Here is a 25,002-nt window from a genome sequence, read left to right as displayed (position 1 = left end):
GACAGAGAGAGAGAGAACAGAGAGAGAGAGAGAGAGAGAGAGAGAGAGAGAACAGAGATAGAGAGAGAGAGAGAAAGATAGAACAGAGATAGAGAGAGAGAGACAGAGAGAGAGAGAGAGAGAGAGAGAGAGACAGAGAGAGAGAGAACAGAGAGAGAGAGACAGAGAGAGAGAGAACAGAGAGAGAGAGAACAGAGATAGAGAGAGACAGAGAGAGAGAGAGAGAGATTTAGCGCCATTTGACACGTGTGTGAGAGAAAGGTGCTAAAGTAAACAGTGAGACAGTACCAGTGAAAGTGATGATGTGCTGAAGCAGGAAGTGTGTGTGTGTGTGGGGCAGCTGTAGGTGTGTTTGTGTGGAGGGGGGGCAGGTGTAGGTGTGTGTGGGGGGGGTGTTGCACTGTGCAAACGTCAGGGCCCCCTCACCCTCATTTATTCAGTTAAAAAATTTAAGATAATCCACTTTCATAATGAAGCAAAACGTCAAAATAAAAAAGTTTGAGTTTCTAAAACTGGAGCTCCAGAGAAAATGTGGCTCCTAACAACCACCTGGAAGAGCTGGTCGACCCCAAAACTGCCCCCATCAGATAAACAGCACTTAAAGCTTTCATCTCTGAGAGAGAGGAGAAAATCAAGCTGATCAGATCTGAAAACATCCACAGGTGTTTCTGTCCATCCTTCCACTGTGAGAAGACGACTCAGCGCTGTGGGTCTGAAAGGATGTGTAGCTGATCAAGAAGAGCCTCACTGAGAAAAGGAGACGGACACATCAAACAAAGAAGCTGAACGATGGACTGACCACCCCAGAGTCCAGACCTCAACACCACTGAATGTGTTTGATCATTTCAGAGACAGTCTAACTGATACAGTTTGAGACAATCTAACTGATGGTCTGATACAGTCTAACTGATACAGTCTGATAAATTCTTACTGATAAAGTCTGACTGATATAGACTGATATAATCTGATACAGTCTAATACAGTCTAACTGAAACATTCTGATACAGTCTGATACAGTCTGACACAGTCTATCAGATACAGTCTGATACAGTCTGACTGATACAGTCTAACTGAAACAGTCTAACTGATACAGTCTGATAAAGTCTGACTGATACAGAGTATCTGATACAGTCTGACTGATACAGTCTGACTGATAAAGTCTGGGGGAAAAAGCTCCCAGTCATGCTCAATAACTAATTCATGGTGCATTTCTGCATCAAACTCACACAAAGCCGATTAATTAGCTCAGGCTTTAGTCCGACGCGCCTCTGTGGAAAATAAAAAGCTTAAAAATTACCTTTGGGGAAGTGATTAGCTGCAGAAACAATAAATCAATCAGTGTATGAAATGAAGCTTGAGTGTGGAATCTGCAGGCGTGCGGTGAGCAGGAGAATGAGAATGAACTCACACTCACACACACACACACACACACGCACACACTCACACACACACACACACACACACACACGCACACACACACACACACACACACACACACACACTCACCCACAGAGACATTGTCTTCTTCTAATAAAACAGTGACAGGCCTGTTAACTGCTGTGTTCAAACCAGGTTAGCAAACCATTTTTATCTTATTTATTTGATGTAAAAAGATAACCAAGCTGGTCAGCTGGTGACAAAATTGCAAAATAGCAATGCCATCTTCAGATTAAAGGGGAGCTCCACCCATTTTTCAAAAATTCAATATAATCAACTGGTTAAAGTGTAAACAGAGCCGTTCAGAGCGGTTTGGTGTGAAACGCTCTGTTCTAGATAAACGTACCGAGTCAGAACTGTTCACAGTGGTGGTGATAGGAACCAGACGTCCACCTCTAAAAGCTCCCTCACAGAAAGTTCCTACATGAAATGGTTATGAATTCACTGCCTGATGACTGAGACACTGTTTTATGATAGTTTAGAGAACTTAAACTCCATTCATGGTGGAGGGATACATGCAGGGCGCTGTGAGGCAAAATAGTCCCCAAAGAAAACTGATTATTTCAGATTTTCCACTATTTTCATCATCAACATTCCATATAAACTCAGAAGACTCGTGTAGGTTCACTGGTGGTTCTGGATAGTAAATAAAATGTCTGTATTTGTGTTGTAGTCATGGCGACCCCTGGTTCCTATCACCACCACTGTAAAGAGATCTGAACCGTTTCACACCAAACCACTCTGAATCACTCTGATTACATCTCACACTCTGAAATTTTTTTAGAATTTTTGGTGGACAAAATTGGTGGAATTTTAACTGGCTAATCTATGCCCACTCCACAAGACTCACTATCTGACCAGTTACACTCAGTATACTGGGGCTGTACTGGTGCAGCCTAACAGCTTTAATTTAGCACCATCCATAGACTGTAGACCAGCACTAGACCAGCATAAACCAGCATAGACCAGTTTAGACTAGCTTATACCAGCATGAAATGTTACTGGTCTGTGCAGATTCTTTCAGCAGCATTAGTGACTGTTTTCATGCTAACGCTAAAGCTCCAGCCTCAAGGCCGGCCTCTACACGGAAAGGGGCATGTTAGCTTCTCAACGCAGATCCAGTTATTTTTGTGTTTGAAATTTGTAATTATTTTAAATATCATACAGTTGTGTGCAAAAGTCTGTGCACCCCTGGTAATGTTCCATGTTGTTGTTGATTTTTCTAAGTGTGAATAAGTAAACACACCCTTTACGGAGACACACGTCTGCACATTTTAATACAAAATAACGCTGCATTTATTTTACTGTGTTTTATTTTACATTTATTTACTGAATTTAATATATTGGGGAAAAACACAAACAGCCTGTGCGAAGGTTACGGCATAATACAGTTTAAAGCAAATAAACAGAAATCGTTCACTGGAAGTCGCAGTGAGGACATATTTCAGTGCGTCTCTGTAGAGGACGCGCTCACCACTTACAAAATCAACAACACGTCTCATTCGACTGGGGGCGTTTAAACTTTTGCACACCACTGTACACATATACACTGTCAACCTTTGAAAAAACCTAATAAAAAATAAAATACATTTTTGACCACATTCCTCAGACATGATGGCCAAATGCAGCAGGGCCGTCAACAGATCCATGCGCTCGTGCTCACGGACCACTGGTCTGCACGGTGCACATATTTAATCACAGCCAGGCCTCCGGGAGGAGCTGAAGCGTAACGGAGAAATGAGGAGCCGCTCTCCGCGCGTCTCCTCGCGCAGTAAGGCAGTGAGTCACTTTAACAGCGTCGTTATGTCGCTCTGTACCGGCGGCTGTATCGCTCGCGCGCTTTAGAGGGGCGTCGTGTACAAAACGATGCTAACAGGATGTAATTAGCAGATGCAAATGAGCGCGGAGCGGGTGGGGCGAGCGCGGCAGAAGAGCCGCTCTGTGGGAAAACTGGATTAGCTCGAGCCCCCACGCTGGGGACCAAATGGGATGGTCCACTCACGCTGCTGAGCTTTACACGAGACAGGAGCACACCATAAATATAGACATGGGGGGTGAAGGGGGGGGGAGGTCACGAAAGGCCTTGACCTTCTGCTGCCCAAATCCTCTCCCAGCGCTCGCGCTCAGATCTCTCGGCTTCTCTTCGAGACAGAAACTTTATCAATACTGAAGGAGTTACAGCAGCAACGGAACTGTGCAAATCACGTGGTAATAATAATAACAACAACAACAATAATAATAATAATAATAATAATAATTATATTATTATTATTATTAGTAGTATTATTGTTGTTGTTGTTGTTGTTGTTGTGATTACTAGTATTATTAAAAAATGACAGAAATTATTATGTGTACAAAAGATTTTTACATGTGCATATATAATATATATATACATATATATATATATATATAGTATATGTGTGTGTGTGTGTTTGTGTGTATTTTTATTTTATATATGTAAAAGCGAAGTTTGATGCACTGTTTACATACTACATACAAAACATACAATTCACTTCATACATTGAAACTAATCTTAATATTAAATATTAAATAAATTAATTAGTACATTATATAACAAATAGTAATTAAATATTAAATCATTAAATATAAACGAAGGAGTTACAGCAACAACAGTACTATGCAAATCACATAATGATGATGATAATAATAATAATAATAATAATAATAATAATTATTATTATTATTATTATTATTATTGTTGTTGTTGTTGTTGTTGCTGTTGTTAGTAGTAGTAGTATTGTTGTTGTGATTACTAGTATTATTAAAACATTACAGAATTTATTATGCCTACAAAAGATTTGTACCTGTGCCTTTGTGTGTGTATATATATATATATATATATATATATATATATATATGTATATATATATATATATTAATATAGTATGTAAACACTGTTAAAGTTTCAAAACATGCCATTCACTTCATACATGGAAACTAATCTGGAAAAACAGCTTGTTTTGAATTCACAATTCTGTGATGTCACAAAAACCAACTCATTTACATACATCCACCTATTCAGCCTACAGCAGTTTCGCTGCACCCACTCATGCTGAAGTTATAAGGAGAGTTGATTTTGAATGCTTTTGAAATTAGGGCACAACCAATCAGAATAGAGCTCATTTACATAAATCAGTCTTAAAGCTACAGAAACAAAAACAGCCCGTTTAACTCTAAGGGATAAAGAGAGGCTGGAAAGTGTCGATGTAGAAATGAATTATGACTGTTTTGCATAAAAAACTGCACCAATATTATAAATGGAGCTCAGTGGGTAAATAAATACAGAATAATGTAAGAAATGGGCCCTTTGATCGAAAAAGGACTGCTAATAAAGTGCTAGTGTTCTGTTTTTGTCTATAGTATATATAGTAATTTCAGTAGTTGCACACAGAGCCATGGTATCCTGCCCGCTAAGCTCCTCACCGTGCTCCTCTCTGCTGTACTGGTCTGAGGTTTCTGTGTAGGAGAATCACAACGTCCCAGATCATTCACAGCTAAGATCTCCAGCAAAACCACCCAGAGATCCGGATCCGTGGGCTGCATGTATGCCATCAGAAGCGCTCCTGGCACAGCTTTAGCTTTAGCTTCAGTCGGCCTTCTGCTCCCTCCGAAGAGGCTGCCAAGCTGGCTGAGCCAAGGGTCAGCAGTCTCGGCGGGGGTAAGGAGTGGCAAAGAGACGGAACAGAGCCTCTAGACGTGTCAAAACGAAGCTCTGCTGGGTATAAAAGAGAGCGCTGTCCACTGAGCAAAGGACACTCAGAGGACTTAAAGGCCCAGTCCAGTCAGATTCCCACAGTTTCACCTCCGTAACTCAGACGTAATCGATCAGCCACGACGTGTTTAGAGTCTGAAGTTTGCTTCTTTAGCTTTAGCACTGGAGCTATGAGGCTAATGTGGCTAACAGGCAGAGATGGGGACACAAAATATCACTTCTTCAAAGTAGAACATCTCTGGCCAGCCTAACAGCACGATGCCTCCATTTAGCACTATCACTGTTTAACTAAACTACCATAGATTAAGGCTAAACTCTCTAAATAACGGGAATGGTTCTATTTAGAGCCATGAGTTCTATATAGAACCATATCATGCTTAAATGGTTCTTTGTGTGGTGAAATAGTTTCTCAGATTGATGGAGAATGTGTTGTATACGATTGTACATAGAACCTTTTTAAAAAAAATGGTTCCTTTATAGCACCAAAAAAGGTTCTGCTATTATAACGATGTCAACCTTGTAATAATATCAGAACCCTTTTTGGTACTACAACACTAATGATTCTCTATCAGTCTGAAGAACAATTTCACCATGCAAAGAACACCTAAAGCATGCAAATAGTTCTTTGAGTGTTTGTGGTGCACAGAGAACCATGGTCTTTACTAAAGAACCCTTCAAGAACCATCTTTTTTGAGAGTGTACATTAGCTAGAAAGTTGGAGGACTCAAAAAATCCTGCTGAGGGCCTCCAAAAGGCCAGAGTCGGCCCTGACTCTGTGTCAGTAACCACATGATCAGGTCTGTTTCAGACCACAGTCTCAAAAATAAAGGTGCCAAAAAGGGTTCTTTGGAGCGGCGCCACTTTTGGTTCCCCTTCACAGTAGCCAACTTCACAACTCCAGCCTGTTTCGGAGGTCCCTCAGTTCAGCCTTGACTTTTAGTATTTCTAATATTATGAAATAGTTTAATTACAATGAATTAAACCATTTTCTTTGTTTATATTAATAAAAACACCGGACGCATTGGTTCCCATTTCCACAGAAAATGGCCGTTAGGAGGCCTGTAGAAAGAGGTTAATGTTTAGAGAACCTCCACATGATGTAAATGTTCTATTCACATCATGTCTTTAAGGGAGTTCTTCTGTGGCATCGCTCAGAGAACCCTTTGAGTACCTTTACTTTTTAGGCGATCACTTAAAAACACCACATGGTTTAGAGGTGAGATGGTTTGGACGTGCAGTTAGCATCATGCTAATCGGTGGAGCATAAGCTTCCATCACTTGTTAGCTACATTAGCCTCGTAGGTGGGAACTGTGGGACATAGATTTTTTTGCTGAACTGTTGCTTTAAAACATCAGAGAAAAAGCAGAAGCCCAGTGAAACGCGCTGAAGCGTTTCCCCCTTTATGAGACGTTATTTCCTATTTGAAATCACTCAGCAGCAGCAGCAGCATGATGAAGTGTTAAAGGGCTGACGGCCGCAGCTTTCAGTGTCAGAGGAACTAGTAGCTCACAGCTCCTCTCACAGCGGCCCACCCATCACCCCCGGCCCCCCGGCCCCCAGCTGCAGCGTGGGCGACAGAGGAGGGCAACACTTACACACTTACGCAGTCTCTGCTTGTGTGCATGTGAAACCACACAGCAGCTTGGTGCAGTGACCGGGTTCACGGTGCCATTACAGAATACGAAACAAAAAACAACAATCGTAACTCCACACCTCCCACGAGGAGAGAGTGAACCACCAGGCGAAACCGAGAACGACACGACAGCAGACATTTTCCCTTTCTCAAATGATTGTTGATGAAGAAATCGAAATAACTCATCTACCGTCACCACGCCGGAGTGATAATTCAGCTAATTTCACATTAACGGCCATTTCAATATAATTCACAGCCTTTTTATGTTTAAAGAAAATCCAATTGCATTTTACAGTGTAGCAGTTCTACTGTAGGCGCTGTGTAGATTCTAACCTTGGGATTATCTGTTAAAAATGAATCTGACAAATATTATAAAATGGATATTTCATACACCTGAATCAGCCTCATAACAACTTAAATCTGTATTACAGCACCAAATTACAACACTGTGCTGTTATTCTGCTCACATGGAGAACCGAGTGAACTGACAGATGGAGTAAGGACCCGGTTCTGTTTAACCTGAGGGGCTGACAACTTCTTAACAAGGCTTAAAGATCAGGCTAAAAGATACCAGGCTAAACACGCTAAGAGTCGCCAACAGGTAAACGGGCTAAAAGAAAACAACAGAGAGTAATAAAATGTAGCTAACAGGCTAAAATATAGCTAACAGGCTAAAATATAGCTGACAGGCTAAAATATAGCTAACAGGCTAAAGGATGGCTAACATGTTAAACAGGCTAAAAGACAACTAACAAGCCAAGAGAGAGCAGGCTTAACAGGCTAAAAGATAGCTAACCGGTTAAACGAGCTAAAAGATGGCTGCCTAAATGGGGTAAAAGATAGCAGGCTAAACAGTATAAACAGGCTAAAGCAGGCTAAATGAACTAAAGGATAGCAGGCTAAACGGCATAAAAGCTAGCAGAACAAACGGACTGCAGGATAGCAGGTAAAACCAGCTAAAGGACAGCAGCCTAAACTGTCTAAAAATACCGGCCTAAACGGGCTAAAAGATAGCAGGCTAAACAGGCTAAAAGAAAGCAGGCTAAACAGCCCAGAGGATAGCAGCCTAAACGGGCTAAAAGAAAGCAGGCTAAACGGCTTAGAGGATAGCAGGCTAAATGGGCTAAAAGAAAGTAGGCTAAATGGCCTAGAGGATAGCAGGCTAAATGGGCTAGAGGATAGCAGGCTAAACGGGCTAGAGGATAGCAGGCTAAATGGGCTAAAAGAAAGCAGGCTAAACAGGCTAAAAGAAAGCAGGCTAAACAGGCTAAAAGAAAGCAGGCTAAACGGGCTAAAAGAAAGCAGGCTAAACGGGCTAAAAGAAAGCAGGTTAAACAGGCTAAAAGAAAGCAGGCTAAACAGGCTAAAAGAAAGCAGGCTAAACGGCCTAGAGGATAGCAGGCTAAATGGGCTAGAGGATAGCAGGCTAAACGGGCTAGAGGATAGCAGGCTAAATGGGCTAAAAGAAAGCAGGCTAAACAGGCTAAAAGAAAGCAGGCTAAACAGGCTAAAAGAAAGCAGGCTAAACGGGCTAAAAGAAAGCAGGCTAAACGGGCTAAAAGAAAGCAGGCTAAACGGCCTAGAGGATAGCAGGCTAAACGGGCTAAAAGAAAGCAGGCTAAACAGGCTAAAAGAAAGCAGGCTAAACGGCCTAGAGGATAGCAGGCTAAATGGGCTAGAGGATAGCAGGCTAAACGGCCTAGAGGACAGCAGGCTAAACGGGCTAAAATATAGCTACTAGGCTAAACGGGCTGAACCACTTCTCCATTAATATGGAGTGTTTGGCTGTGAACTGAAATGTTCACTGAAGGCCCTGAGTGTCTTACGGGCTTCTAACGTCCATGTTTGTGAGGTTTGCCTTTAGAAACACTGAGTGAAACTGAGGTTTCTGCATTAAACACTGCCGTCTTCATATTTTCATTAAAAACGTTTTAAAATCATGAAATGACTGTGATGCATCGTCACTCCACTGAAACCTCGCGCTGTGTTGTGCTGCAGTAGAGGAGGCACTGGGTGTGAAGGACTGTATGTTCAGAAAAGTCCTCTGTTGTTTTTGGGTGAGGGTGGTGGAAGATGAGTGTTGGTGTAAATGATAAGGTTGGTGGTGTTGGTAGTGCGATCTCAGTGGGGGCAGAGTGAGAGCTAGTGACCCCTGATGGGGGCAGATTAACACCAGTGGGCTTTACTAAGAACAGAATGGTGCTCATAACATGGAAAAGTTTAAAGGGGAAGAAACTATCATACACCAGTGTTTCAGTCATCAGGCATTAATTTCATAACCATTTCATGTAGGAACTTTCTGTGAGGAGCTTTTAGAGGTGGACGTCTGGTTCCTATCACCACCACTGTGAACAGTTCTGACTCGGTAAGTTTATCTAGAACAGAGCGTTTCACACCAAACCGCTCTGAACCGCTCTGTTTACATCTTAACCACTTAATCATGCAATTTTGATACAATGGGAGGAATTCCCCTTTAAGAGTGTTAAATGGTTAAATTCATGAGATCCTTTGTTATATATATATATATATTTTATTGATAACATTAATTCCATATTGTATATTGCTGCTCGTTATAATATGGCTTTGACTCCAGTGATATTATGATAAAATAAATAATGCAACAACCTGAACCTTAAACCATTTAGGCAGAAAATTCTTTTACCCCTTTATTTAATTGTAAATGTTGTTAATTGTACATTTTTGCATATTTATTTGTCAAACGATGTGTTGTTGTTATTTATTGACAAAAAATAAAAGATAAAACATAAAAGGTGCCACAAGCTACATTTTATGTTTTATTTTTTGTCCAATATGTTAAATTCAGTAAATAAACAGTAATTGTGTATTAAAATGTGTAGAAGTGTCTCTGTAGAGGATGTGTAACTTATTATAATACTTATAATACTGATAATCATTTAGAACTAATAATGAAATTATTATCATTATATTTTGCTATTCGTTGGTTGTAATATCACTCAATCTGACTCAACTGAAATTGTAGTAACATAAATGATGCATCACCATTTCAACAACAAAATATATTGAGCTATATATTAAACATATATTGAACAATAATAATAATAATAATTTTCGGGTTGTGTCTGCTTTGTGTAGTCGGCCTTATTCTCTTATAAGGAAGTCCAGCTGTTTATCTCTAATATGATCTGTGTTTTCCAATCACTGCAGTAAACAAACAAACACACCTGTGTACGTTCTGCACTGAGCGTCTCTCTGGGTTAGGAGGTCGTTTAGGGGTTTAAATGTGAATAATGCTACATTCACACTACCAGCTGCTCAAACTGCAGTGCCAAACTGCCACATGCCCCTGACCTCCCACACTGGACAGGGCCTGCTGGTCTGTGTGGGCTATTTTTGGTCAGCGTTTAGCAATATTAATATTTCTGCCTGGAAAATGTGTGTAGGATACGGCATATCAGCTCTGGAACTTTTCTGCACCGCAGAGTGAGATAGAGTGAGCTGAGAGCCCTGCTGGTGTTTCCCAAAGACACAAACAGCTCAGACCCGGAACTCCTTATACGGGCATTAACACTGATCACATGGTCCCTGCAGAGCCCTGCTGACCCCTTAAAGTCCCATTATTACATAACAACACTTATTATTCAGTAACTACAGGGACTTCAGTGCAAACAGGCTGAGCTGTTCTTAGATTATAGAAGTGTGTAATAAAGCTTTGGGCCTGCTGGCTGATCTGGACCAGTTAAGGGGTCACCCCTCTGGGGTCTGAGAAATGTCCTGTTGTTGTTGATTTTCTGAGTGTGAATAAGTAAACATCCTCTACAGAGACACACAGCTGCACATTTTAATACACAGTTACTGTTTATTTACTGAATTTAACACACTGGGGAAAATAAAACAGACATGTTTGTCCAAACATCATGGCACGATTTATATTTGACAGATTATTCTTTCATACATTCCAACGTATTAAATTCAGTAAATAAACAGTAACTGTGTATTAAAATGTGCAGAAGTGGGTCTTTGTAAAGGATGTGAGGACACTCATTGGGCCCAGGGTGCACAAACTTTGGCACACATCTGCACATACAGGCCTTTGCAGTCTGAGAGGTCAAGCGGCCGCGAGGCCGCGTGACGCAGTGAGGCAGTGAGGCAGTGAGGGGGAGATCAGCGCCTCACTGTTTTAAATCACTGCTCTATTTTATAAAGTGAGTTACTGAAAGTGAATCTGCTCTGATGTTTGATCGTCACAGAGATCAATAACTGTGGGTGATCAGCGTCACTGAAACACTCACACACACACAGACAGACAGACAGACAGAGCACCCACACACTCTCAGCCACACACTCTGCCTACACACTCGTATTACTGTCACACACACGCACACACACGCACACACACACACACGCGCACACACACACACACACACACAGATGTTCTGAATGAGGAACACAACAATAAACACACACACAGTTACGCTGTTCTGTCTCTGTTCCACTGAAACCTGAAACAGCGGAAACACAGCACACACACACACACACACACACACACACACACACACACACACACACACACACACTCACACACACACTCACTCTACTCTCACCTGATACACACTATTTACTACAGCCTGGTAATTACACAGTTATTACTGTATACTACTATAACATCTATAAAATAATGAATTATCATTTTATCCTAACAAAATTGTTCAACTCAAATATTCAAAAATTTTAAACAATTCAAGACTTTTACAATTTTAACAGTCAAAAATGTAAAAATTATTTTATGTTAAAAAATATTGACCTGTGTGTATATAAAGTAGGTGTGTGTGTGTGTGTGTGTGTGTGTGTGTGTGTGTGTGTAATGCATTATCCATCATCTGTAAATTGTAGTTTTTATAATAAAGTAATATGATATTAAGTGCAATTTAGTTGTTATGTAATTTGAATTTTTAGATGCTCAATTCAAAATATTACAACATTATTTTAAAATTGAAAAAAGGTTTATCAGTTCAAACCTAATACATTTATGGTGAAAAACAACCTAACTGCCCTTATTTAAATAAATAAAAAAAAAGTTCAAACAAAAATTCTGTTAAAAAATGCAAATAATTTAAATATATTAAAAATGAATATTGACCTGTGTGTATAATATTAGGATATAATATGTGAATAATATTTTTTGTAAGTGAGTAATTACTATAATTGCTGTAATTGAGTCATTTTTATAAGTTAGCTGTCAGAAACATTACAATTTATAAAGTATAAAATTTAAAAATGTTTATCAGCTCATCCTCGTGAAACTGAAATATTTAAAATATAATAAAAAACAGCTATTCAAAAAAGTTAAAAATTGAAATATTAAAAAGTGTTATAAAAGTCCCTGTGTGGGCGTGCACACCACTACACTAATAGGAGTCCCTGGGCTAGACGGCTAACCCCACCCTCACCTCCCCCTGTGACGCTGTCCACACTGTGCGTCTAAATGCAGTACAATGCAGTAAATGTCCGTTTAAACTGATGAAAGAATGAAGTCAAATTACATAAAAGAACAATCAACATTTCACATCAATACAAATCACACGAGAACCTTTAATCATCTTCTGCTGTTCCACTGATGATGGTGGTTATTATTATTGTTACTGATTATTGTTGATATGACTGGTTATAGTAATAATGAGTATGTAATTCTCACTGATGTGTGAGCGGCTGAATAAAAATTAAGATTATATATTATATTATTCACCTGTACTGTATAAGGTTTAATGTTTAGTCTTTAGTGTGTAGTATTTAGTGTGTAGTGTGTAGTGTTTAGTGTTTAGTGTTTAGTGTTTATTGTGTATCGTGTAGTATTTAGTGTGTAGTGTTTAGTGTGTAATGTGTAGTGTTTAGAGTGTAGTCTTTAGTGTGTATTGTGTATTGTGTAGTGTTTAGAGTGTAGTGTTTAGTGTGTAGTATGTAGTATTTAGTGTTTAGTGTGTAGTGTTTAGTGTTTAGTGTGTAGTGTGTAGTGTTTAGTGTTTAGTGTTTAGTGTGTAGTGTATAAAGTGTAGTGTTTAGAGTGTAGTGTTTAGTGTTTAGTGTGTATTGTGTAGTGTTTAGTGTGTAGTGTTCAGTGTGTAGTGTTTAGTGTGTAGAGTGTAGTGTTTAGTGTGTAGTGTGTAGTGTTTAGTGTGTAGTGTGTATTGTTTAGTGTGTAGTGTGTAGTGTGTAGTGTTTAGTGTTTAGTGTGTAGTATTTAGTGTTTAGTGTGTAGAGTGTAGTGTGTAGTGTTTAGTGTGTAGTGTGTAGTGTGTAGTGTTTAGTGTGTAGTGTTTAGTGTGTAGAGTGTAGTGTTTAGTGTTTAGTGTGTAGTGTTTAGTGTGTAGAGTGTAGTGTGTAGTGTTTAGTGTTTAGTGTGTATTGTTTAGTGTGTAGTGTTTAGTGTTTAGTGTTTAGTGTGTATTGTTTAGTGTTTAGTGTGTAGTGTGTAGTGTTTAGTGTGTAGTGTTTAGTGTGTAGTGTTTAGTGTTTAGTGTGTAGAGTGTAGTGTTTAGTGTTTAGTGTGTAGTATTTAGTGTTTAGTGTTTAGTGTGTAGAATGTAGTGTGTAGTGTTTAGTGTTTAGTGTGTAGTGTGTAGTGTTTAGTGTTTAGTGTGTAGTGTGTAGTGTTTAGTGTGTAGTGTGTAGTGTTTAGTGTGTAGTGTTTAGTGTGTAGTGTTTAGTGTTTAGTGTGTAGAGTGTAGTGTTTAGTGTGTATAATGTGTATGTAAATGTAAATAAATGTGCGTATGTAAATGAGCGTGGGCGTGTCTGCGCTGTGTGAGTGAGCTCTGACTCTTGGCCGTGTGCTCCTGTGTTTTCAGCACAGCGTTAATGAGACGCGGTCATTAATGCGGTCAGCGGGCGGCGCAGCTTTGGCTCCACAGAACCTGGACGGAGTCTCCGCTTCACCGGCTCTGCTGATTATCTGCTCTGACAACAATATGGTGACGCTTCCCTTCATCCGCACGGCCAAGGTCAAACACACACACACACACACACACACTCACACACACACACAAACACTCCTCCTGCTACACACAGCTAACAGCGTCTGTAAACAAATAAACACTGGACATTTGTGTGCTGCTACATTCTGAATAAATAAAGTACATTTTAGTAAGTTCATGTTTTTGTAATATTAAGTGGTTTTGTTCTATTTTAGTAATTGTGTGTTTTATGAACAAATTTATGAATACATTCTTCATTCTTTGTAAAAATGTGTATGTTCTTCATGAATAAACATTTATAAATAAAAAGGTGAGTTTTCTGTAAATTAATGTAGATAATTCTGAAAAAGATATACACATAAAAAAGTGCAAATTTTCTGTTTGGTGACTATTTCGTTAATTAAAATGTATAAATTGCACATTTCTGTCACAACAATGTAGCTACGTTTGTTTTTAATGGCCTGTTTTGCACCTGATTATTAAACAAACACAAAGGTCCCATAAGTAAAATGAGCTGTGTTGAATGGTGTGTGTGAGTGAGTGTGTGGTCTGTGCGGTCTGAAGCAGAGTGTGTGAGTGTGAAGCGCTGCAGGTTTTCCACTCCTCAGAGAGACTCACAGATAAAGCTGAGTGTAGAGCCTGAATCTCCTGCAGGAGCTGAGCTCCTTTCACTCCTTCACTCTCACTGTTCTGCTCACACTCTCACACTCAGACGAGCGCTGGATGTCCAAACAGAGCGACCAGGACTTCACCAGAGTGACCAGGATTTCAGCAGAGTGACCAGAACTCAGTAGAGTGACTAGAGCTACAGTGGAGTGACCACAACTTCAGCAGAGCAACCAGGATTTCAGATTAGTGTGGCCAAGATTTTATGGGGTAACCAGGACTTCAGCAGAGTGACAAGGACAGCAGTGGAGTGACCATGACTTTAGCAGAGTGACCAGGACTTCCGTGGAGTGACACGTGACCTTTTTGCCTTAAAAATGTCTTAAGTATTTAATATTAAGTTAAGTGATAAGATTAAAGCTGAAAGTCTACATTTTAAACTGTTGCACGACTAAACATAATTAATGTACTTGAGCAGAAGTAAAAATATTAGCATTTGAAAACCTGAATATCTGTTTATGACTGTGATTCAGCTGTTCATTAGTGTGATTCAGCTGTTCATTAGTGTGATTGAGCTGTTCATTAGTGTATTATATCTGTTTGAGTGTGATTTATCTGTTCATTAGTGTGTTATACCTGTTTATAAGTGTGATTTATCTGTTCATTAGTGTGTTATATCTGCTTGAGTGTGATTTAGCTGTTCATTTGTGTGATTTATCTGTTCATTAGTGTGTTATATCTGTTTATGAGTGTGATTTAGCTGTTTATTAGTGTGCTATATCTGATTATAAGTGTGATTTAGCTGTTCATTAGTGTTATATCTGTTTATGAGTGTGATTTAGCTGTTTATTAGTGTGCTATATCTGATTATAAGTGTGATTTAGCTGTTTATTAGTGTGTTATACCTGTTTATAAGTGTGATTTATCTGTTCATTAGTGTTATATCTGTTTGAGTGTGATTTATCTGTTCATTTGTGTATTATATCTGTTTATGAGTGTGATTTAGCTGTTCATTAGTGTTATATCTGTTTGAGTGTGATTTAGCTGTTCATTTGTGTGATGTAGCTGTTCATTTGTGTATTATATCTGTTTATGAGTGTGATTTAGCTGTTCATTAGTGTTATATCTGTTTATGAGTGTGATTTAGCTGTTTATTAGGGTGTTATATCTGATTATAAGTGTGATTTAGCTGTTCATTTGTGTGCTTTAGCTGTTCATTATTGTGTTATATCTGTTTATGAGTGCGAGTTATCTGTTTATAAGTGTGTTATAACCGTTCCGTGCTGATTTATCTGTTTATAAGTGTGTTATAACCGTTGAGTGCTGAGTGATCTGTTTATAAGTGTGTTTGATCTGGTGTATTTGGTCTGTGCTCCTGATGCTGTATCAGTGTGATGCAGTGAGTGGATGTGGTTTGTGCGTGTGGCTCCGCCCCCTCTCTCTGTGGGCTGTACTGCTGCTCTCTCACTCAGAGCTCTGAGCTGAGGATGGACTCACACAGCAGATCAGGGCTGATGAAGAGCTCTCAGGTAAGACTCACCTGTTCACACCTGCACTGACACAGACTCTCACTCAGCAACACTGGGGAACCGGAACCCTGCGGAACCGGAACACTGAGGAACAGGAACTCCGCTGGCTGTGATGTGTACATGCTGCATGTGAATGTGTGAGTTTCTGCACTCTTAAAAATACAGAGGTTCTAGAAAGGTTCTCTGAAGCAATGCTGTAAACTCTTAGTAAAATGGGTTCCGAATAGTACCACAAAAAGGTTTTGTGAGTTGTAGTGGAACCCTTTTCTGTGCTATTAAGAACCATTTTACCTTTTTAGTAATGAATATTTTGGGTTCTTCAAAGAGCCATATTCAACAGCTTCTCCTTCATTTAACTGTGCCGAGAACCATTTAAGTGTCAAACGGTTACTGTCATGGTTCTGTACAGAACTGTTGCCTTTACTAAAGAACCGTTTGAGAACGTATTTTTTTAAGCTGCAGAAGAACCACGTTTGGTTCCTTAAAGAACATTTCAGTGTGGTGCTTCTTTAAAGACCCTTATGTTGTGAATTAGTGAAGAACCTATTCTAAAGTCTAAAGAACCTTCAGTTTAATGGTTCTATATCAGCTAAAGGTTCATCCTGGAACTATAGAGCCAAGAACCAGTGAGGAACCTTAATTCTCATGAATCTAATTCATTTTTGTAAAAGTTTTTTAAGCGTGTGAAATGTTAATGTACAAATTTGCATATGACTAATGAAGATGATGATGATGATGATGACGGACCTGATCAGTAATCGATGAGGCTTTCTGTGGTAAAGTAACGGCTAAATAAACAAATAAATCAATACATCAGTGATGCTGATCATATGGATCAGACCTGTGTAGGAGCGTCGCGCGCACTGCTCTGAACCGTTATGAATATTAATACTGTAATTAGAGATAAACGGCCAAATATGAATATGCAGAAATGCGGCATTAATGAGGGGAATATTAGAGCAGAAGGCTCGCGCGCTCTGATTAATTATTCAGTAACTCAGCTGTTATTATTGTTTATAAGTTTTGATTTAATCTGAACAGTTTAGATTCAAATTGTAATTTTAGAAAAATTCTGAAATTATTCAAAATGAAATTTTAATTTTAATTTAATTTAAAATTTAGTTCTTTACAAAATTTACACTTTTCTACTCACAGTTCATAAAGATTTACTGTAATTTACGCGCGCGCCTCATTCGAAACCCCGCACGTTTCCGCTCTTTACTGATAACGTTTATTGATTTATTGATTTATTGATCGTGTGTGTGTGTGTGTGTGTGTATCTGTGTGTGTGTGTGTGTGTGTGTGTTTATTCAGTAAATTAGTGATGGTGCCTGAGGCCGCGCGCTGCTGGCCGCCTCTGCGTTATCGATCTGATTCGGCGCTGATGATGAATATTGATGATTAATGTGTGACGTAAGAGCGGAGCTGAATCAGTGTGATTGATCTGTGAGTGTGATGTCAGACTGACCCACGCGCTGAAGCTCCTCTGGGCGCGCGCTGCTCTTCGCACGCTTTCCTCATTTTAATTCGTTAAATCTCCGTGTTGAATCAACTCGAGCTCTCCGCGCGCGCCGCTCCGCGCTACACAGTGTGTGTGTGTGTGTGTGTGTGTGTGTGTGCGCTCGCGCCGCTCCAGCCCAAATTTCTCTTCTATTTTCACTTAATTTTATTTTATTAAATTCACGCAATTCAAATCATTCGAATATTATTATTAATATTATCGGTATTATTATCATCGCTGTTGTTGTTTGGTCGATTTCGTGTTTATTTTTGAACAGATTCGGTAAAAGAGAATTAATTCTGTTTATTTATTTCTGTTTAACGAAGAGAAAAACATTATTTGCTGTTTTAAATTAAAGGAAATAAAAATGACAAATTATTTAGTCAGAAAAAAACATTATTATAATTATTGTTGTTCTTGTTTTTATTTATTTATTTATTCGTTATATTCCTTTATTTTCAGTAAAACTGAAAAAAAAACATTTGTAATTTTTGCTTAATAAAGGAAAAATATAATCTGCTATTACACATTAAATACTGATAATAATAATAATAATAATAATAATAATAATAATAATAAAAACATTAAAACAACAACACGAACAATGAGGCTACAACAATATCCAGAATCTGAATAATTATAATAATAATAACACTGAATAAATTTAACAATAAAACTCAGAATACTAATGAGTTAAAATGACTGACAGATTTGTTTGTTGAATTTTCTCTGTTTATCAGTCAAAACTAAACCAGCTTCACTCAGATTTCACTCAATCAGGAGGCCACGCCCCTTGTTTCCAAACAAATTGTAATAATCCGCAAAACCACGCCCCCGTTTTTAAACTGACTGTAATAATCTATAAAGCTTCGCCCCGTTTCCAAACGGATTGTAATAATTAATGAAGCCCCGCCCCCTGTTTCTAAGACGATTGTAATGGTCTATAAAGCCCCGCCCCCTGCTGTCAGTGCACTGTGCTGTTTAATTCAGCTTTAATGCTCCAGTTTATTGATATCGATTATTAATTGATCTTTTTCCCTCCTGCAGTGATGCTGTGAGGTGATTGGCTGCTGAGCACGTGTCATACCCCTGCAGTGGTCCTGAGTGAAGCAGACCGGAAGCGCCCCCCTAAGCGAGTCAGTATTTGCCCCCATGATGGCCGGTGAGGCTGACAGCGCCGCCCTGCTGGCCGCTCAGAGGAAGTCGTCTCCGCTCAGGTGTGAGGGTGAGCTGGGCGGCGGCGCCCCCTACAGCGCAGACGGACTCAGTGCGGGACACTTCCTCGCTGCTCCCTGCGCCCCGCCACCGGACGGCCTGCGCTCCTTCCTGCCCTACAGCGGGGGGAGCGGGGTGGTCAGCGGGGGAGCCGAGGGGGCCGAGGGGTCAGAGGGGTCACGGTACGTGGCGCCCTCCGTCCACTACAGCCCCGCCCTTCCCGCGCTGTCCGGCCCCGCCCCCACCTTTCCCCCCTCCGTCCGGCTCCAGCTCAGCGGCGTGTACCCGCAGTACGAGGGGCCCGGGACCCCCAGGGGCCGCGCGCAGGTCTACCTCTGTAACAGAGCGCTATGGCTGAAGTTCCACAGACACCAGACCGAGATGATCATCACCAAACAGGGCAGGTAAGACTATCATTATTATTATTATTATTATTATTATTATTATTATTATTATTATTACTATATTATTATCATCATCATCATTATTATTATTATTATTATTATTATTATTATTATTATTATTATATCATTATCATTATTATTATTATTACCATTATTATTATAAAGAACATACATATAGAACCATGAACATGATTAAAGGGTTCTTTGCATCATGAAAGGGTTCCTTAGTCTGATGGTGCATGTGCTGTAGACGGTTCTTGAATTTGGTTCTGTATAGCACCAAAAAGGGTTCCTCTATTGTTACAATAAAAAGCTTGTTATGATTGAAGAACCATTTTTGGTGCCATATAGAACGCTTAACAAAAAGGTTCCATATAAGAACCATCTACAGTACGTTCCCCATCAAACTGAAGAACACTTTCACCATGTAAAGAACCATTTAATCATGCAAAGGGTTCTTTGAGTGTTCATGGTTCTGCATATGACCATTTTTCTTACTGAAGAACCCTTGAAGAACCGAGTTTTTGCGAGTGTAGTTTGTAAATGATGCTGTAGTTTGTAGTTGTTCTGTTCATCTTGAGCAAAACCAGCCTCTGTTCAGTTCACTGCTTATATAATGACTCAAAAACACTTATTACTGTTATTATAATTAATGTATTACTGTTACAGATTAACATCCGCCCATTCGGTCCACAGAGGCCTGGGCTCCGCCCACTCATTTACATATATCAGTTTTGGAGGTGGAGTAACAGAGTCAGCCTGTTCAGCTGTGAGAGTGAATTATGGCTGTTTGGTAAATAAACCTCTCAGACATTATTAGTGGAGCTCAGAGAGAAAAGCTGCGTGTAAAACGCAGAGAGTGAAGATTCTGGACTGGTTCTGGTTCAGCTGTTTGTACTGAAAGCCCAGATTAGTTTTAGTTCATTTCAGAAAATGTGATCTAAAATGAAAAATTAAATGGGATCAGAACAGAAGTGATAATCACCGCTGATCACAATCATACACAACAGTGTAAACACACCCACTGAGTGAACGTATATATATATATAATATATATATATATGTATGAACGGAGATTTCAGTGATTCCGCAGGCGGCCAGCAGAGGGCGCAGCTTCCCTCACTGTCAATTACACTGCTGACTCCTTCAGTCTGCCATCGCTCTCACTCTCACTCCAGTCTAATCAATACACCGATAGATCGATCAATAGACTGGAAGACTGATTGATAGATTGGTAGGTTGATTGATTGGTAGACTGATCTATGAATTGGTGAATTGATTAATAGTAGATAACTGGCAGGTTGATTTATAGATTGGAAGATTAATCAATAGACTGTGGGATAGGTTGGTATAATAGACTAATAGAGTGGTGGAGTGATCAATACACTCGGATGACTGATGGATCGGTGGATTGATTGTTTGATCGGTTGATTGATTTTCTGATATTAATATTCTCTGTTCTTTCTGTCTCGTCCTTTATTTTCACTTTTCTTCTCACTTGCTTTGGGTTCTCTCTGGGTTCTCTCTGGGTTCTCTGTGTTGTGTGTGTGCTTTCTGTGATTTCTGTGTTCTCTCTGTGTTCTCTGTGTTCTGTGTGTGTGCTCTCTGTGTTCTCTGTGTTCTCTCTGGGTTCTCTCTGTGTTCTGTGTGTGTTCTCTGTGTTCTGTGTGTGTTCTCTGTGTGTTCTCTGTGTTCTGTGTGTGTTCTCTCTGTGTGTTCTCTGTGTTCTGTGTGTGTTCTCTGTGTTCTGTGTGTGTTCTCTGTGTGTTCTCTGTGTTCTGTGTGTGTTCTCTGTGTTCTGTGTGTGTTCTCTCTGTGTGTTCTCTGTGTTCTGTTTGTGTTCTCTGTTCTGTGTGTGTTCTCTGTGTTCTGTGTGTGTTCTCTGTGTGTTCTCTGTGTTCTGTGTGTGTTCTCTGTGTTCTGTGTGTGTTCTCTCTGTGTGTTCTCTGTGTTCTGTTTGTGTTCTCTGTGTTCTGTGTGTGTTCTCTGTGTTCTGTGTGTGTTCTCTCTCTCTGTGTGTTCTCTGTGTTCTGTGTGTGTTCTCTCTCTGTCTGTGTTCTCTATGTTCTGTGTGTGTTCCCCCTCTGTGTGTTTTCTCCGTGTTCTCTGTAGGCGGATGTTCCCGTTCCTCAGTTTCAGTATAGCGGGTCTGAGTCTGTCGGCTCACTATAACGTGTACGTTGAGATCGTTCTGGCGGATCCGAATCACTGGAGGTTCCAGGGGGGAAAGTGGGTGACCTGCGGAAAAGCCGACAACAACATGCAGGGTATTATTAATAATCAATAACCAATGATCAATATTACAGTACTTATAGACCTGAACTCCTGACTTCTGTAGAACTTAGATAACATTTATTTATGAAGGATTTTCAGAAAAGTATTTCATTTTCTCTTCTCGAGGTTTAATAACACTATTATATACTTTATATTCATTAACTAACTGTAATTTACATAGATTCTTATTAATGATTTATTAACAAAACCATAATTATTACACCTTCTGAGTAGCATTAGCAGTTTTGTATTTGTCGTTGTTGTTGTTGATGATGATGATGATGACGGTGCTGGTATCATAATTATCATAATTATCATTATTATCATTTTTATCATTATTATCGTTATTAGTATTAAATGAATATTAAATGAATATTTGATGAAGTACTGATATCAAATATTGTTTATGAACATGTTTTAGGGAATAAAGTCTACATCCATCCGGAGTCTCCAAACACAGGAGCTCACTGGATGAGGCAGGAAATTTCATTCGGCAAATTAAAACTGACCAACAACAAAGGAGCAACGGCCAGTAACGGTCAGGTAACCATCACTGCTGACCTGATTCAGTATCTACTATGAATTATTCAGTATCTACTATGGATTATTCAGTATCCACTATGGATTATTCAGTATCTACTATGGATTATTCAGTATCCACTATGGATTATTCAGTATCTACTATGGATTATTCAGTATCCACTATCAATTATTCAGTATCTACTCTGAATTATTCAGTATCTACTATGAATTATTCAGTATCTACTCTGAATTATTCAGTATCTACTATGAATTATTCAGTATCCACTATGAATTATTCAGTATTTGCTATGAATTATTCAGTATCCACTATCAATTATTCAGTATCTGCTATGAATTATTCAGTATCCGATGTGAATTATTCAGTATCCACTATCAATTATTTAGTATCCACTATGAATTATTCAGTGTCCACTACAAATTATTCAGTATCTACTATGAATTATTCAGTATCCACTATGAATTATTCAGTATTTGCTATGAATTATTCAGTATCCACTATCAATTATTCAGTATCTGCTATGAATTATTCAGTATCCGATGTGAATTATTCAGTATCCACTATCAATTATTCAGTATCCACTATGAATTATTCAGTGTCCACTACAAATTATTCAGTATCTACTATGAATTATTCAGTATCTACTATGGATTATTCAGTATCCACTATGAATTATTCAGTATCCACTATGAATTATTCAGTATCCACTATGGATTATTCAGTATCTACTATGGATTATTCAGTATCCACTATCAATTATTCAGTATCTACTATGGATTATTCAGTATCCACTATCAATTATTCAGTATCTACTCTGAATTATTCAGTATCTACTATGAATTATTCAGTATCTACTCTGAATTATTCAGTATCTACTATGAATTATTCAGTATCTACTATGAATTATTCAGTATTTGCTATGAATTATTCAGTATCCACTATCAATTATTCAGTATCTGCTATGAATTATTCAGTATCCGATGTGAATTATTCAGTATCCACTATCAATTATTTAGTATCCACTATCAATTATTCAGTATCTACTCTGAATTATTCAGTATCCACTATGAATTATTCAGTGTCCACTACAAATTATTCAGTATCTACTATGAATTATTCAGTATCTACTCTGAATTATTCAGTATCCACTATCAATAATTCAGTATCTACTCTGAATTATTCAGTATCCACTATCAATAATTCAGTGTCCACTACAAATTATTCAGTATCTACTCTGAATTATTCAGTATCTACTATGAATTATTCAGTATTCACTATCAATTATTCAGTGTCCACTACAAATTATTCAGTATCTACTCTGAATTATTCAGTATTCACTATCAATTATTCAGTGTCCACTACAAATTATTCAGTATCCACTATGAATTATTCAGTATCCACTATGAATTATTCAGTATTCACTATCAATTATTCAGTGTCCACTATGAATTATTCAGTATCCACTATCAATAATTCAGTATCTACTCTGAATTATTCAGTATCCACTATCAATAATTCAGTGTCCACTACAAATTATTCAGTATCTACTCTGAATTATTCAGTATCTACTATGAATTATTCAGTATCTACTATGAATTATTCAGTATCTACTCTGAATTATTCAGTATCCACTATGAATTATTCAGTGTCCACTACAAATTATTTAGTATCTACTGTAAATTATTCAGAATCCACTATGAATTATTTAATATCTACTATGAATTATTCAGTAAGTGTTACGAATTATTGATTAAGTTTTATGAATTAATGATTAGGTGTTACGAGTTATTGATTAAGTGTTATGAGTTATTGATTGAGTGTTATGAGTTATTGATTAAGTGTTATAAATGATTAAGTGTTATGAGTTATTGATTAAGTGTTATGAGTTATTGATTAAGTGTTAGGAATTATTGATTGAGTGTTATGAATTATTGATTAAGTGTTATGAGTTATTGATTAAGTGTTATGAATTATTGATTAAGTGTTATGAATTATTGATTAAGTGTTATGAGTTATTGATTAAGTGTTATGAATTATTGATTGAGTGTTATGAGTTATTGATTAGGTGTTATGAATTATTGATTGAGTGTTATGAGTTATTGATTAAGTGTTATGAAATATTGATTGTGTTATGAATTATTGATTAAGTGTTATGAATTATTGATTAAGTGCTGTTCCTCTCTGTCTGAAACAGATGATCGTTCTTCAGTCTCTGCATAAGTACCAGCCCAGGCTGCACATCGTGGAGGTTCTGCCGGAGGGAGCCGACGACGTGAGGAGAGAACCTCACTCTCAGATTTTCGTCTTTCCAGAGAGCCAGTTCATCGCAGTGACCGCGTACCAGAACACTGACGTAAACACACACCCACATAATAAACATGCTCACAATCCACAGTCCTCATAATCTGCTCCACTACGGGCATATATGAATATGATAATAATTCAGTCTGTCATATACAGGACTGTGCAAAAGTCAGCGCCCCCTTTATCTATTTAAGATGATCTCCTCACAAACGTCTCCTGGAAATGATCAGTAAATGGATGATTTGACTGAAAATGAAACAAATGAAGGATCTTTGACTTTCAAATAGTGCTGTAAATATGCGCATAATAATAATTACTGCAGCTCATTTCCTGTGTTATTTGTTTTTATCTGCGTGTAGATCACCCAGCTGAAGATTGATCACAACCCTTTTGCAAAAGGTTTTAGAGATAACTATGACTCGTAAGTATTAAAAGCCATGCTTTCCTTATTATTATTATTATTATTGTTATTATTATTAAGTGTACGGCTTTATTCCAGGGAGTGGTTTAATAAGATGAAGCACAGTGCAGATACAGCTCATATCTCTGTCCATCAGAAGTTTATAAACACTTAGTTTCTCATCATGTTTAAAGGGGAAGTCCTCTGATTTTTCACAATTCTGCTTAATTGAGTTGTTGACATGGAGACAAGGTGTGGTTTGATGTGAAACTCCATTGTAAAGAATGCAATATAGCAGTTTAGCCCCACCCATTCAGCCTATAGCAGTTTAGCCCCACCCACTCAGCCAACAGCACTTCAGCCCCACCCATTCAGCCTATAGCACTTTAGCCCCACCCACTCAGTCTACAGCAGTTTAGCCCCACCCATTCAGCTACAGCAGTTTAGCTCCACCACTCAGCTACAGCAGTTTAG

General features: G+C 38.6%; 1 protein-coding gene across 1 annotated transcript; it reads left to right on the top strand.

Annotated features, from left to right (window-relative positions):
- Window positions 1-16,612: 16,612 nt before the first annotated feature.
- eomesb (eomesodermin homolog b) lies at window positions 16,613-24,553 on the top strand. Its single transcript, XM_036558489.1, has 6 exons — window positions 16,613-16,643; window positions 18,496-19,009; window positions 21,122-21,276; window positions 21,705-21,826; window positions 24,019-24,177; window positions 24,488-24,553. The coding sequence occupies exons 1-6, from the start codon at window positions 16,613-16,615 to the stop codon at window positions 24,551-24,553; spliced, it is 1,047 nt and encodes a 348-aa protein (XP_036414382.1).
- Window positions 24,554-25,002: the final 449 nt, after the last annotated feature.

This window comes from Colossoma macropomum, unplaced genomic scaffold (genome assembly GCF_904425465.1).
Source record: "Colossoma macropomum unplaced genomic scaffold, Colossoma_macropomum, whole genome shotgun sequence".
NCBI classification, from domain to species: Eukaryota; Metazoa; Chordata; class Actinopteri; order Characiformes; family Serrasalmidae; genus Colossoma; species Colossoma macropomum.
This window is presented reverse-complemented; position numbering and strand designations above follow the sequence as displayed.

What these genes read in the sequence shown, in the direction of transcription:
- eomesb (XM_036558489.1), top strand. Translation starts at nt 16,613, where the DNA reads ATGATGATGATGATGATGACGGACCTGATCA. An exon ending in ATCATCACCAAACAGGGCAG is followed by an intron (nt 19,010 to 21,121) that starts GTAAGACTATCA and finishes TGTTCTCTGTAG; the next exon opens with GCGGATGTTCCCGTTCCTCA. An exon ending in CCGCGTACCAGAACACTGAC is followed by an intron (nt 24,178 to 24,487) that starts GTAAACACACAC and finishes ATCTGCGTGTAG; the next exon opens with ATCACCCAGCTGAAGATTGA.